This window comes from Limanda limanda, chromosome 10 (genome assembly GCF_963576545.1).
Source record: "Limanda limanda chromosome 10, fLimLim1.1, whole genome shotgun sequence".
Taxonomy (NCBI): domain Eukaryota; kingdom Metazoa; phylum Chordata; class Actinopteri; order Pleuronectiformes; family Pleuronectidae; genus Limanda; species Limanda limanda.
The window spans coordinates 15308033-15321527 of record NC_083645.1 but is presented as its reverse complement, the minus strand read 5'-3'; the positions used below and the strand labels follow the sequence as shown (position 1 = coordinate 15321527).

General features: G+C 40.8%; 2 protein-coding genes and 2 non-coding genes across 4 annotated transcripts; all 4 read right to left on the bottom strand.

Moving 5' to 3' along the window:
• Nucleotides 1-2138: 2138 nt before the first annotated feature.
• Nucleotides 2139-4849, bottom strand: LOC133011646 (zinc finger protein 45-like). The gene is made up of 4 exons (XM_061079458.1): nucleotides 4513-4849; nucleotides 3431-3528; nucleotides 3274-3349; nucleotides 2139-3163 (listed from the first exon to the last, which is right to left on the bottom strand). The coding sequence occupies exons 1-4, from the start codon at nucleotides 4805-4807 to the stop codon at nucleotides 2376-2378; spliced, it is 1257 nt and encodes a 418-aa protein (XP_060935441.1). The 5' UTR covers nucleotides 4808-4849; the 3' UTR covers nucleotides 2139-2375.
• A 1069-nt stretch (nucleotides 4850-5918) lies between these two features.
• Nucleotides 5919-9472, bottom strand: smtnl1 (smoothelin-like 1). The gene is made up of 5 exons (XM_061079457.1): nucleotides 9389-9472; nucleotides 7577-8208; nucleotides 7375-7489; nucleotides 7067-7218; nucleotides 5919-6309 (listed from the first exon to the last, which is right to left on the bottom strand). The coding sequence occupies exons 1-5, from the start codon at nucleotides 9470-9472 to the stop codon at nucleotides 5919-5921; spliced, it is 1374 nt and encodes a 457-aa protein (XP_060935440.1).
• A 1936-nt stretch (nucleotides 9473-11408) lies between these two features.
• On the bottom strand, nucleotides 11409-11480 carry trnaw-cca (transfer RNA tryptophan (anticodon CCA)). Its single transcript has one exon. It is a non-coding gene; the product is annotated as a tRNA-Trp (tRNA).
• Nucleotides 11481-11677: 197 nt separating this feature from the next.
• On the bottom strand, nucleotides 11678-11749 carry trnaw-cca (transfer RNA tryptophan (anticodon CCA)). The gene has a single exon. It is a non-coding gene; the product is annotated as a tRNA-Trp (tRNA).
• Nucleotides 11750-13495: the final 1746 nt, after the last annotated feature.

Below are 13495 nucleotides of genomic sequence, written 5' to 3'. Positions count from 1 at the left end.
TGTCTTGGGTTATTTCTTCCTTGTCAAGCACTTTAAGACCTTGCTAAGAAAAGTGCTATACAGTTAAAGTTTATTATTATTAATAGTAGTAGAAGATGTAGTAGTGATGGTATTTCATACTATAGGCTTTTAGCCTTGAGACCAACCAGAACAATGAACTCATTAATTCATTAGTTGACTGACTAAAAAAACTGTCAACACTTTCAAGCAAAAAATGGTCAGGCAGCAGTTTCATACATGCGAGTTTCCCAGTTTTCTGGTAACACAAAACTCAATGTGTTTGTGGTGTTGACTGTAGGGTCAGAAATTCTTGATCATTTCAATATTGAGTTTCATGGACTAATAACGGGCGTCATTCATATTTTTTAAAATGTATGATTTTCAGATTACATAGAATTAAATACATAAATATTAATATATATATATATATATATATATATATATATATGTATATATAAAACACACACTGCCTGATATAAGCAAGCTACATGATCATAAGAGGGGAGTAGAAGAGTCCATTACTTAATTTCTCCTTAGTACAATAACTCCCTCCCCATTTTCATGTCACTCCCCACACACACACACACACACACTCAAACACACACAAACACACACACACTCATGTCATTTCATTGATTGCCCATGAACAATGGCCTGAGAGGAAGCAGCATTTCTTGGGGAAGTACAACAACAGCATTCCACACCAATGCGACAAAATTACTGGCATGTAAAAAACCACTACCAGTGACCATCACGTCCACCACATGGGTCCGATCAGTATCACAAGAAGTAACAGATGAATCATGCCTGACCAGATAACTGTTTTTGGGATAGTTGCGTGATGTAAATATTATCTTATTATTATTAAATATATGTTTATATATATATTTTTAAAGTTTTTAGGGAAGTTATTATACTTTTAGTTTTGTTTTTTGGGTGTTATGCTTTTCTGACTTTGGGGCAAAATCGAAGCAAAACAAGTAGAAACTTGACAAACAATGCTGGAGTGTGGGCAGGATGGAAAGAGGAACAATGCAAGGAATTTCCCCCAGTTTCCTTAAGAGTCCCCCCTCCACACCACACCCCCACACACAGTGCTTTGGTGTGAGTTAACCTGAGTCACAACAGTTACTGAAGGAAAAAAAGCAATGCTGCACTCTAGAGGTGCCTGACGGACTCCTCAGATGTTGAAAACTGTAAAAAGATGTATATTTATTCAGTATTACATATGCAGACTACAAATGCGTAAACATAATACACACTAAATTAACTATTGCCCAGTCAAAACTTTTTAAGAGTATAAAAAGAGGAAAAAGAGCTTCAACAGTGGAGGTAGTTTGTTTTTAATGAACCATACAAAACAAAAGAGGGGATGGCCCTCTCCTGGTGCAAGGTGTGAAGGTCACTATAAATCAAGCCACAAGTTTTAAATTTCAAATTACCAACAATGTGGAGACTGATGGAGTTTAGTCAGTTTATCTGAGAATTGGTTGTATTTGTGTGACAGGAGAAACTAAAATTATAAACTTTTAAAACAGTTTAGCCTTTAAAATCCTATTGATAAAATGTGAAGACTACATCATCACTGGAATATGCCATGAAGTACCAGTTGAAATATCCCTTTAATATCCAAGAGGGTAAAACAATGATTTTCTTAATACCAAAATTGACATGCTGCATCAGTTAATAGTGACATCTTCATGTGTTTTTATCATTTTATAATGTGATTGGCCAACAATAACTTTCTTATTTAAATTGTATTAATGTGCCATTTTACTGCAGATGTTCTCCCCTGTTTTTTCCCAAACAACTAGCTAACAATATTTCTTAATATCTCAATATAAAACTTCCCACAGATTTGGAAGATATATCCATAATCTTCAACTCAGGCTGTGATTAGTTATAATTTCCCCATCATGGTTTCTGTTCATATTGCCTCCTGATCATAGTGTTTAGCAAACTCAAGTCATTCATGTCAAATGTTTCATGCTTTGCTTCACCTGTGTAGTGTAGAGTAAGTAAAGTCATATTAAGAAAGTTACGCATGTAGACATAGTGATGGCAGTAACTTAAAACGGTGGAGTTGAGGTGATGTGAGGCATTAAAGTTTTAAAAAGAATTAAAAAAAATCAGGGAGGAAAATTTTAAAATATATTTTATTATAGAACTTTTCTATTGCTACTTTTCCTAGAGTTCAAAACAAATGCAAGTCTAATTATTCAACACACAACGGTTTTGGCGTGAAGTCAATAGATACATACAAAGTGCTCATAGGTTGTTAAATACATTGGACCCATGTCAAAACAAACAAGTGTCAGTAAAAGTAAGAAAGCCTAAAAAAGGTGAAGGATATGAAATGTTCTCGTCAGCCGTGGTCACAGCAGCCCGTCTGTGTTGTGTGTGATCATGTGTCTGCGCAGGTTGCTGGGGTTGTTGAAGCTGGCCGGGCACTGGTTGCAGGTGTACGGCTTCTCTCCGGAGTGAGTCCTCAGGTGGATCTTCAGGCTGCCGTTCTGCGTGAAGCGCTTGCCGCACTGCGGACACGCGTACGGCTTCTCCCCGGTGTGAATGCGCATGTGGATGCCCAGCGTGGTCTTGTTGACGAAAGACTTGCTGCACAAGGTACAGACAACGGGCGACTCCCCGGTGTGACTGGCCCGGTGAACCATCAGGTCTTCGCGGCTGAGGAAGCGCTCGCCACAGATGCTGCAGTCCAGGGATTTGCTGACACCGTGGGAGAAGATGTTCTGCTGCTGGGAGAACTGGCTGATGTGACTCGGGTGCCCCACGTGACCATCGGCTCCGACTATGGTTGTTTTTATTGCAGAAGTCAATGCTTGAGTGGAATGGTTCCCCTCCACCAGTCCAACGCTGTTATCCTGCATCAGTCTCAGTTGGGCGCCATCATTGGCACCGGTGGTGAAGCTGAGGAGACCGTCATGGGTGATGCTGTGGTCTGGAGACAGGGAGCTGAAAGCCTGAAGTTCAGAGGCAGTGAAGAGGGTGTCACTATCGCCATGCAGAGGCAATTCTCCTCCGCTGAGAACACTCACGATTCTCAGCTCCTCACTATAACTTTTTTGGCAGGAGGAACCAGAGTCTAACTTCTGGGTCCCTGTGGTGACACCTCCCTGTGGACGATGGCCTCCGAAGTCGTCCTGACCTGATGAGACAAGACCACAAAGTGATATTTGTGAATCTGTGCTGGAGCCTTAAAAAAAAAATTGGAAGATATTCATAATATTATCAAATAAACAAAAACAGCCTCCTCACCTACATCTGGTCCACATCCTCCCACGTCATCCTCATCTTTAATCAGAATCACATCTGGACTCTCCACATCTGCACACTGACAAACATGAACACATGTGCATGAGCAAACAAGTAAAAGAAGAAAAGGATTCTTTACTGAACGCCTGTTCTGTGTTACCTGCACTTGAGTGCCAGAGGAAGTCTTGTTGTCCGACTGTAGAGAAACAGAGGCTGCGACCCCAACAGCTTTTTGAGGCACCGGAGGCTTAATGACAACTGGAGGAAAGAAAAGGACACAATTTCAAGATGGTGATGATGATAAAAGTGTGTGAAGTTGTACATCAAAGTTTCAAATGTTTATATATTCCTGGTGAAGTGAAGATAACTCGGCCAATCTGTCTGTTCAACAACCGCTCCTTCAAACTACAGTTTACTTTGCAGGTGTGTTACTGAAAACCTAAGGACGTGCTGTTACAGTAGAGAAAAGACAAAACTTCCATATTTACGTGAGCTTGCAACAATCTGAGCGAGTGAGAAGGCGATTAAAACAGCAGCGTGGCTTCATGTGGAGTTCAACTTGAAGGAACTTTGACCCACGATATTCGTCTGTATTAGTGTATGCGTGACCATGTTCTGACTGGATTATCTTATTGTAATAATCTTTTATTGTGATTCAAATCCACAAGTCACAGTTTTGGTCTCTTCTCATTCTTTAGAGGGAAAAACACCGAAACAAAACACAGACAAACTGTTTCATTTGCTCAAACTTCAGCGAAAACTTGGTTAACTAATAATACTACTACTACTACTACTAATAATAATAATAACTTTATTTGAATAGCCCTTTTCAATCCAAGTAACAAAGTTCTTTACAACAAACAATATGAAATGAGAGTAAAAAATAATAATAACTTGTGATAATGAATTTAAAATGTCATGTAAACTAATCAGATCATGCTCATGTTTGACAAAGTTATTAATTATTAACAGATCAGGGGCGGGTGAACTACAGAGCCTGTGACGTGGTAATGAGTAGAAGTTATTGATGAGAAGCTCATTGACTATTTGGAAAAATCTGTTTTTTTAGGAAACAGTTATAACACGTTTCTAACATAAATAGAAAACAAGTATTTAGGTTTGTATCGTGCCTACAGCGTCTCTGTAATTTACTTTAGTTAATTGACCTGCAGGGGGCGCGCGTTTCTCGTTACTCCGGTAAAAAGTCGGCCATTGTTATTGTTCAGTTAAAGACCTGGTTACCGTGAGGCTTGAACCGGGGTCTGGGGACGGTTCCCCGTACCGAGGAGAAGCGGCTGGCCGGCCGGTTGCTCCGGGTCTGCAGCCGGAGGGAGAACAGCTCGCCCCGCGTCACCTTCATCCTCATCCGCAGCGCCTCGTTCTCCTTCAGGCTCTGGCTGAGCAGCATGCGGAGCGACGCCGCGCTCTCAGAGAATAGCTGGCTGATCTCCGCCGCCGCCGCCTTCACCAGCACGTCCATGATGGACAGGAGCTGGGCCTCCAGGTTCAAGCTGTCCGGCGGCATGTTGGCGCACATGTTTCCGTCCTCCGCCGCCGAGAAGCCCGAGGAAAAGCAGAGCCACAGGGACGGAGGGGGGAGCCTCCACGAAGAGCACAACACGGAGGCCCTTCCGGTATCATGACTGCGATTACCGTAATTACCAGAAAGAAGGGACGTCCCCCTTTCCGAGATCATAGCCTTTGAATGGACACGATCACTGATTCATTTCCAGTACAGCATGCTCCTTTAACACCAATCACAGGCTCTCTGGTGATCACCGAGCCCCTCAGGTGACACGGGTGAATAAATATGACTATTTGGCCTAGATATTAAGGCGTGGGAACGAGATAACTAAGTGGCCACGAGGTAATGAGTTGTGGGAATGACGGGAAGGAGATAACTAAGTCGTGGGAATGGCAGGAATGAGATAACTAAGTCGCTTCCATGAGGTAATAGGTTGTGGGACCAAGATAACTAAGTCATGGCCACAGGAACAATTTAACGTTAGCCAGCTAGCCTGGTCACACACACAAGCGTATGCGAAGCGATTATCGCAGGTCAAAGTTCACCCGACTAAATAGTTCAACTAATTAAACGAAAAACTATTTGAGAAAAATTCCATTGGCGTGTACTTGGACATGGAAGAGGTGGGATTTATTATCTATACTCCAGCAAGCCACCAGATGGCGATCATGACGCTTTGGCCTCAGTTTTGGGGTCATGGCGTCCATCTATAATGTCTAATATAATTTATGTTCTATGAAATACTATTTCAAGTCAATCTGGTGGAACAGATAACCCTTTGGCATTGTGGAGACCTCATCCATCATGTCCTTGACATAATTCACTTTTGTTGGTAGAGTAACACAACACAAAGATTTAAATGTTGCACCAAAAGTCACAAGTCTGTGATTTAATTTATTACTTTATACAAACAAAACACATACAATAATTACGTGTGCTACTTTATGTGCTCAAACAACAGTCAAATAAAAAAACAACAGTCAATCATACGGATAAATGTAACATCACAATGATATAATCTGTGTGGATGTCAGTCCAACACCAAACTAAGACTTATCGTCGAACCTCAGCCATCAACAATCTTTTTGGTCTTTTCAGTATTTTGTTCGCTGTCAGTGTTTTTCTACGACTCTGCCTCCACTAACGCTCCTCCACCTTCCTCCACCTCGCAGCTTTTCAGTGCATCCTCCTCTTCCTCCTCACCAGTCACCACAGGCTCAGCATCTTCTCCCTCTTTTTCCTCTGGGCCATCCATCTTCCCCTTCTCAGCGGACTCGTCTCCATCCTTCTCCGTTGACACCTCTCCCATTACATCCTCTCCTTTATCTTTCCCCTCTCCCTCATTAGCAGGCTTCTCTTTCTCTTCATTTTGTCTGTCCTTCCTCTCTTTCTCTATTTTGGACAGGCTGTGGCAGAGGGACTGGACATACGTGAACACGCACATGGGGTCCGGGTGGTTACCCATCATGAGCATATCAGACACCTCCAGCAGGGGGCAGCAGTCAGCAAGTGACCTGGAAGGAGGAGCGGAGACAATCTATCAGGTGGAAAGTAACCAACTAAATTTACTCGCTACACTATAAAAAGAATACAACGGTAAGGTACTATTGAGTATTACAATTTTCTGCAGCTTCAAACTTTCACTTTATAAAAGCTTTAATAGACTGTATCTACTTTTCTTTTTAACCCATTACATTTATTTGAAAACTTTTGCTTCACTGGGTAGATATTGATTAATAATACAAAGTATACTCTTGTAGTAATGGGTTAAAATAAGACTTTATTGATCGAAATTAGCCTCATTATGTCATATTTATAAATACATACATATATATATATATATTATATTATAAAGGGCCATCCTACACAACCTACTTTGTTAAACCTGTTATTTTGCAGTTGACTTAACTTTTGGTTCTTTGTATAGATGATTGCACACGCTTTTTAACTTTAACTTTTATTTAAAAAATTTAAACGGAGAACTTTTGTTGGCAATAAATTATTTCTAGGCTTACAGGGTAATTCCTACTGTGGCCAAAAGTGCATGGGCAATTTGACTAAGCTAATAAACAACCTCTAATATCATACAGTATTTTATCTCTTGTCATTATTGTCATTATTGTTATTGGTGCAGAAATATTTTATTGTATAATGTGTTAGCTAACAATTACCTTATTTTGTTCATTGTGCATGTGGTTACTCACAAGCTGCAACATGAACTGATCCAATCTAAACTGAATCCAAATGTGTGAAGAATGAAATATTCCATACTCTGCATTGCTGAAGGCCAGAGTGAAGTTTTTCTCCCTCTCTTTTGGACTGAGCGAGCTGAAGTCGAAAGCGTCGGGAAAGAAGCGGTGGATCAGAGCGCAGAAAGCCATCCCGTTGCACCAAGACGATGAGAAGTTCTCTATGTTGACGCCCTGAACGGTCAACAGAAAAGAACCAAATACAGACACGGAAGGCAGAATAGCTTAATTCAATCAATTTGTACCTTTTATGGTCTCAAAAACTAAAGAACAATTCAGAAGATAAGCTGAAACAGAAAAGTTAAAAAAAAGATTCTGTGTTGAGCTGACCTCATAGTTCCGGGTTTTGTTGCGACACCACTGAAGCATCTTCTGTTTGATTGAAGCACCCGTTGCCACGGCTGCAGACGATCTCTGAACTTTGAAGTTGCGTGCTACTGGTGTCCTGAAAAGATCACAATATAGTTGATAATGAAACCCCCAAATGGATCAATACTTTCTGAACTATATTAAATTGTGAATGATGACTTACTCTGGTGCGCCTTGTTCAAATTTGGCTATTATGTTTTTTTTAGTGGTTGCTCTAACAGAGCGTGCAGTAGGCCTCGGTCTGGAAACAGACGAGGAAGCAGGTCCACTCTTTCTCTTGGGCTTCCCTTGCTTTTCTACTTCTTTTATCTTTTCTTTGTCTTTCGTGTCTACCTCTGCTTCTTTGACTAGTTTTGACTTCTCTGCCTCCTTTGCTGCTTTCCCACTCACATCTGTCTCCTCTTCCTTTGCCTTTCCCCCTGTTTTACTCTCTCCGTCTTTGTCCTTTAGCTCCTCTTCGTCTTTCCCGGTCTTGACCTCTTCCACCTGCTGTGCTTCTTTCTTGTTTTGTTCCACGTCTCCCTCCTCTTCTTTTTCTCTGTTTATCACTTCTGGATCCTTCAACCCAGTAGAGGCTTGGTCTTTATCTGGCTCAGCCTCTTCACTGTCACCCTCATCAGACTTTGAAATCCTCTGGGGTTTGTCCGTGTCATCGGCACTGGCCTCCTCCTCATCACCTCCTCTCTCTTGTGAAACTGTATCCTCCATCGACCCCTGATCTTCAGCTGTCTCCATGTCTGAGCGCTCCCTCGCTGTGTCTTTATTCCCCTCTGGCTCTGGCTCTGGCTCGCCAGCCTGGATTAGAAAGAGTGACATTAAGATTGTGTTTTGTTGTGTATTTTGTGTCACAAGAAATGTCGTGCGACTCTGCACTTGATGTGCACATGTAGTGCACATCTAGATATGTGCACCTGTTGATAAACCTTAAATTTATGCGTCTTTTACAGTTTTCCTTTTTTTCAACTGTGAATATTTGTGACATATGATCCGACTTATTCATTCATGGTTAGTATCTAAAGGACTGTACTACAGTTTTATCAATTTTATTAGAGCGGGAGTGATATAAAAACGACATTTCTCGTAAATAATCTTTCAAAATGCTTTAACATGTGAATAGATATTCACAAAATACTGAAGGTTAATATTCTATCAAAATAAATAAAATAATATTATATAATATAAATGAAAGCACAGACATGAGTGTTACCCAACAGACGTATATCCTGTTTCTGTCCTGCTGCAGTTTGTCTTTAAAAAATACAAAAAAACCTAGAAAGAATCTTTGATCATCCTGTTTAAATAATTAGGAACATAATGTCTGTGTTATTAGTAACTTTATGTAAGATGCTGGCTTACTGTGCCACACTTGTGGTGATATATCACACCGCGTAATGTGAGACCTGGGATTTGTTGAGTATCTCACATATGTAGATCCAATGGAGAAGTTGAACTTAAAGTTACACAAGCTTGTTGTAGGTTTTAAACTGCATCATGAACAGATTAATGTCACCCTAATAAAAACTAATCACATTGCTCTTGAAATTCAAATGTCACTTTTACCCAAGGACATAAAACCGTTATCAAGTCTCATTTGAACAGTCTCTGAACTTTGACACATTACTCTATTACAAAGTTTACTATCAATTTATTTTAGTCAAAACAGTTAAAACATAATAGTTAAAACAATCAGCCCAGGTCAGGCCTTCCAGTGGTGAATCATCAGAGGTACTACGAAAATCCACAGTGTTATTGTGAATGTGCTCGAGCATTACTTTGCACAACTTGTGTGACTGTGTGTAACACGTGAATCTAACCAACACCATTTCTCTTATCCTGCTGCTCTCACTCTCAACACAACACCTGCCATGGCCACAAATACTCACCCTGCCTGTTCCCGGTACAGAACTTAACACCAACAGTCATTTTGGGTTTTACAAATAATTAAAACTTGAATATTAACATATCTAATACTCACTTGGTTGTTATTGTTGTTGGTATCAGTCTGATTGGTCGTCTCTGTTGACTCAGACGTCTCCTGGCTTGGTGATTCTCCATCCATGATGTTAAGATACGTTTATTTCTATAATGGATAAGATTTTCTTTTAAAAGCTTTTCATTTAGTCAAAGGTGAATCCTCTTCACAGGAACCCGGCTGAATATGTCACACTCTTCCTCTCTCCTCGACCTCACTTTTCTGTCCCTGTCTCCACCCTCTCTGTCTTCGGTGTGTGAGTGTGTGTGCGTTGGTTTGTGGATGTCCTCCTTCTCCCGACACCCCCACCCTCTGCTTTGTGAGGATTCCTAGGCTTCTTTATCTGACCTTTCGAACAACACAGGGTCCCGAAATAGAGCCACAGTGGCACAGACGCAGACCAGTGGGGCGAGCAGCTGCGTCTGCTGTGGAAACCTTGGCTGTACACATGCATACGCATACACACAAACAGGTGGCTGTACGCATGCAGTCAATGAAACCTGCTGGTGTGTACACACACACACAACAGGCCTCTGTGTTTTTGGTATTAATAAAAAAAGAGGATTTAGATGCTGGTATGCTGGCATTCAAAGCTTGTATGTTTGAGGCCTATCAAACTCAAAGGCATATATTTATTAACCGGAAACAATGACATCCTGCACCAAACTCACAAAAAAACTACATTATGGTGCAGCAGGGGGCAAATCCAGGAATTCATAGAACTTGATAAAAAAATCCTGCATGTTTATTGGACTGATATTATTATATATATGTAATTTGGTGTAGATCCATATAAAAGTTTAGTGAATTTAATTGGAGTTTGATGAAAGGATTGTTGTGGCAGAGGTATGCACTCTGAGCATCGTTCTTGTTATCTGCTTTTGTTTGGCTTAAAAAAGCTATAACAAGTTGATTCCTGAACTTCAGAAAAACACAATAATTAAGCTGCCAGCACGAGTGCAAAATCAATTATGCATTAAATGGGAATATGAGTAGATTCCACACATTACATGCTCCCGAACGCCAAATTTTGAGAATAAGCATTGACACTTCCAGAAAAAGATTATCACTGAGTCAATCCTCACATTATCAACTGAAAATTGCAGTTGAATATTTGGCTCAATATGGTTTTATATTTTATCTTCTTAAAAAATGGAAACCAGTGACTTTACCTCATATAATTCCATTTTTTTTCATTTCTGAACCTGCTCACCTTTTATTTATTGTGGATCGCTCTTTATTCCTGATTCAGAAACACAGGTAAAAGAATAAAGGAGGGATGACTGATGATATAGCAGGGACTATGCTTAAATGTAAAAATAGAAACCACAACGTTGCTCTCTTTTTAAATCCTTGTCCACCATTATTAGGCTTTTCTACAAATGGTATTTTTTACTTATCTCTCTTTATCTCCTTGTCTTCAACTTTATAAGAGTCACAATGGGAAATACATACAGTATTAAGAAGGTACAAGTCCAGCCTCCAAGCTCGCTGTCCCAGCTTAACAACGCATCGACTCATTCAACACATAACAGATGGTTTTAAAAATACACGTCTATCTTTATTCCCACTCTGTCTGTCAATACCCCCCCCCCCCCCCCCCATATCCTGGTCTCCTCCTCCTCTCTGTCTCAGTCTTTATGGCTATTAAAGGGTCAACGCCTTCTTGTGAGCTCATTGTGCACACTTTAATTAGATCGATATAATCCTGAAGCAAGATGTGGACAAAAAGCCTGCTGGAGCTCAAGAAATCAAAGTAAAATAAGATAATCCCTAATTCATCCCACAATGGGGACATTTGCAGTATGACACCAGCAAGAGTTTAAAAAAAAACTCATCATAACTACACCAAACATTCATCAGAAACTGTCATCGTAGAACAAGTGCAATTAGTTATTTGCATGGAAATATATGTCCAGATTTGTTGTTTTGATCAAGTAATGATGGGGAACACTTGTTAACATGTCACTGGTGACTGAAATGTTCTTGAAACTTCTGCATGACAAAGAGATTTCCTACTGTTTGACCTTGACGTGATTTGAACACGCAGCCTTCTGATCTGGAGTCTGACGCGCTACCATTGCGCCACAAGGTCTGTAAAAGGAAATCTTTCAGTATTAATTAGCATACTTCAATACAAGAGCAAAGAGCATCAATAAAACACAATGTAACCAATGATTTCTTCAGACGTTGCTTAAATTGATAATCTAGTGGTTGAGTGCGCTCTTTCACATGTCACCCTGTGATATCCTGGAAAAAAACTTGGGACACATTGATTGTAATAAATCTGTTTGACCTTGACATGATTTGAACATGCAACCTTCTGATCTGGAGTCAGACGCACTGCCATTGCGCCACAAGGCCTGTAAAAACAAACACTGATGTTAAATTACATGCAATCGAAGTGCAAATATCATCAATACAAATTAATTAAACATTGAACCAATGAGTTATTCTGTTCGAAGATATTTCCTGAGTTGATGTTTTGAAGGTGTTGTTGGAGAATTATTATCTATTATACGTCCCCCACGCAGCCTTCTGATCTGGAGTCAGACGCGCTGCCGTTGCACCACCAGTTCTGTGACTAGTGACAACAATGCCACTTTAAATGGATGCAATAGAAGTGTAAATGTCATTCTTTAAACAATTTATAAGAATGAACCAATGTGTTCATTGCGAGAAGATTTTCACAGATAATCAAAACACACTTCTGCAGTGTTGGGACATGGTTTTTGTGCAAAAAGGCAGGCCTCTCTTTCAGGCCTGTATTGGAAGTCAAAACCTGAGAGCACATGGCCTTTGTCTTGAGAAAGCCACAAGCCGCATGGGCTGGAGAATACTCAATCTCCCAGAGTGCAATGTGTTCTCTTTGTACTGAGAAGGTCAAATAACTCCGTCTCCCAGGAGGCAACATGTCCCCTTTGTTTCAGCATCTTCGCACATAGGTGCGAATATCTACCAGGGTCAACTCCAATTGGTCAGTCTGGTCCCATGACCAAGGGGCAACCGGGTCTATAAAAGGTCAAGGCTCCCCCAGAGTCACTCTCTTTCTCCAACCCCTCGGAGGGCCGAAGGCTGCTCCAGCAGCGCTCTTCTCCACCGACCACCACTGAGGACAGCAGGCCGCTGGCCTTTCCTCCTGCATCGGCGAGTGGAGGAACCGGATTCCTCCAGCTCAAATATTCTCTTTCCAACAACTGGAGGTCAAAGGTCGAGCTTCCAGCTCATCTTCTCAAGAAAACCTCCACGCATCTCAAGCTTCTTCTAAACTCCTTGCAGCGACTCGGTGTCCTGCAGGTAAGAACTACGGCTTCAATAAGCAACTGAACTGCACAGCTCAACAGAACCGCGGAAGCAGAGACCACACGAACCAGAGACTTCAAAAGCCTGAACTGCTAACCGAACTGCACAGCAACTTTCTCCCTGTCCTTGGACTGGTAACATTATCTGGGCTTAATAATTTTACTAGGCTAAGCAAGACTGTTTATTTGATTCTGTGTGGTGTTTATAAGTTTGATATATGTGGTGATATTGTGTTACAAGTTAAATCAAGGTTAATGTAAGTCGGGCTCAACACAGACCCTGCCATTTTCTGATTAGCATTCTCACAGACCCCGCATATCTCTTCACCTACTTAGCTACGTCCCCCGACCAGAAGGAGGGGGGGGGCCTGCTAGCTTAGAGATCTTAAAAGATCACAGGAAGGTGTGACTCTCTTTGTTAGCCACCAGCGAGACCCTCACACACACACACACACACACACACACACACACACACACCCACACCCACACACATCTTTATTAGTTAGTATATTGTTTAGTAATTGGTGTTTTATACTTATTATGTTTATAATAAATGCTTTCTTTTAACCTTGTCCTGTCATTAATGTTGCATAAGTGAAGTTTGCCAACCTCTACACTGTCAAGAACTCTATAAACCTTAACTGTTCATTATATAGTCTTTAATAGTAAATATTAAGATTTCTAATTGAACTAGATCTAAATGAGACTGATCTTAATCAATAAATTGGCTATCTTTTCCCTTCTATGAAGGGTGGTGCCCCGCGAGAACTTAGTCAAACTAAAGATATGATTTAATATTAATATTTTA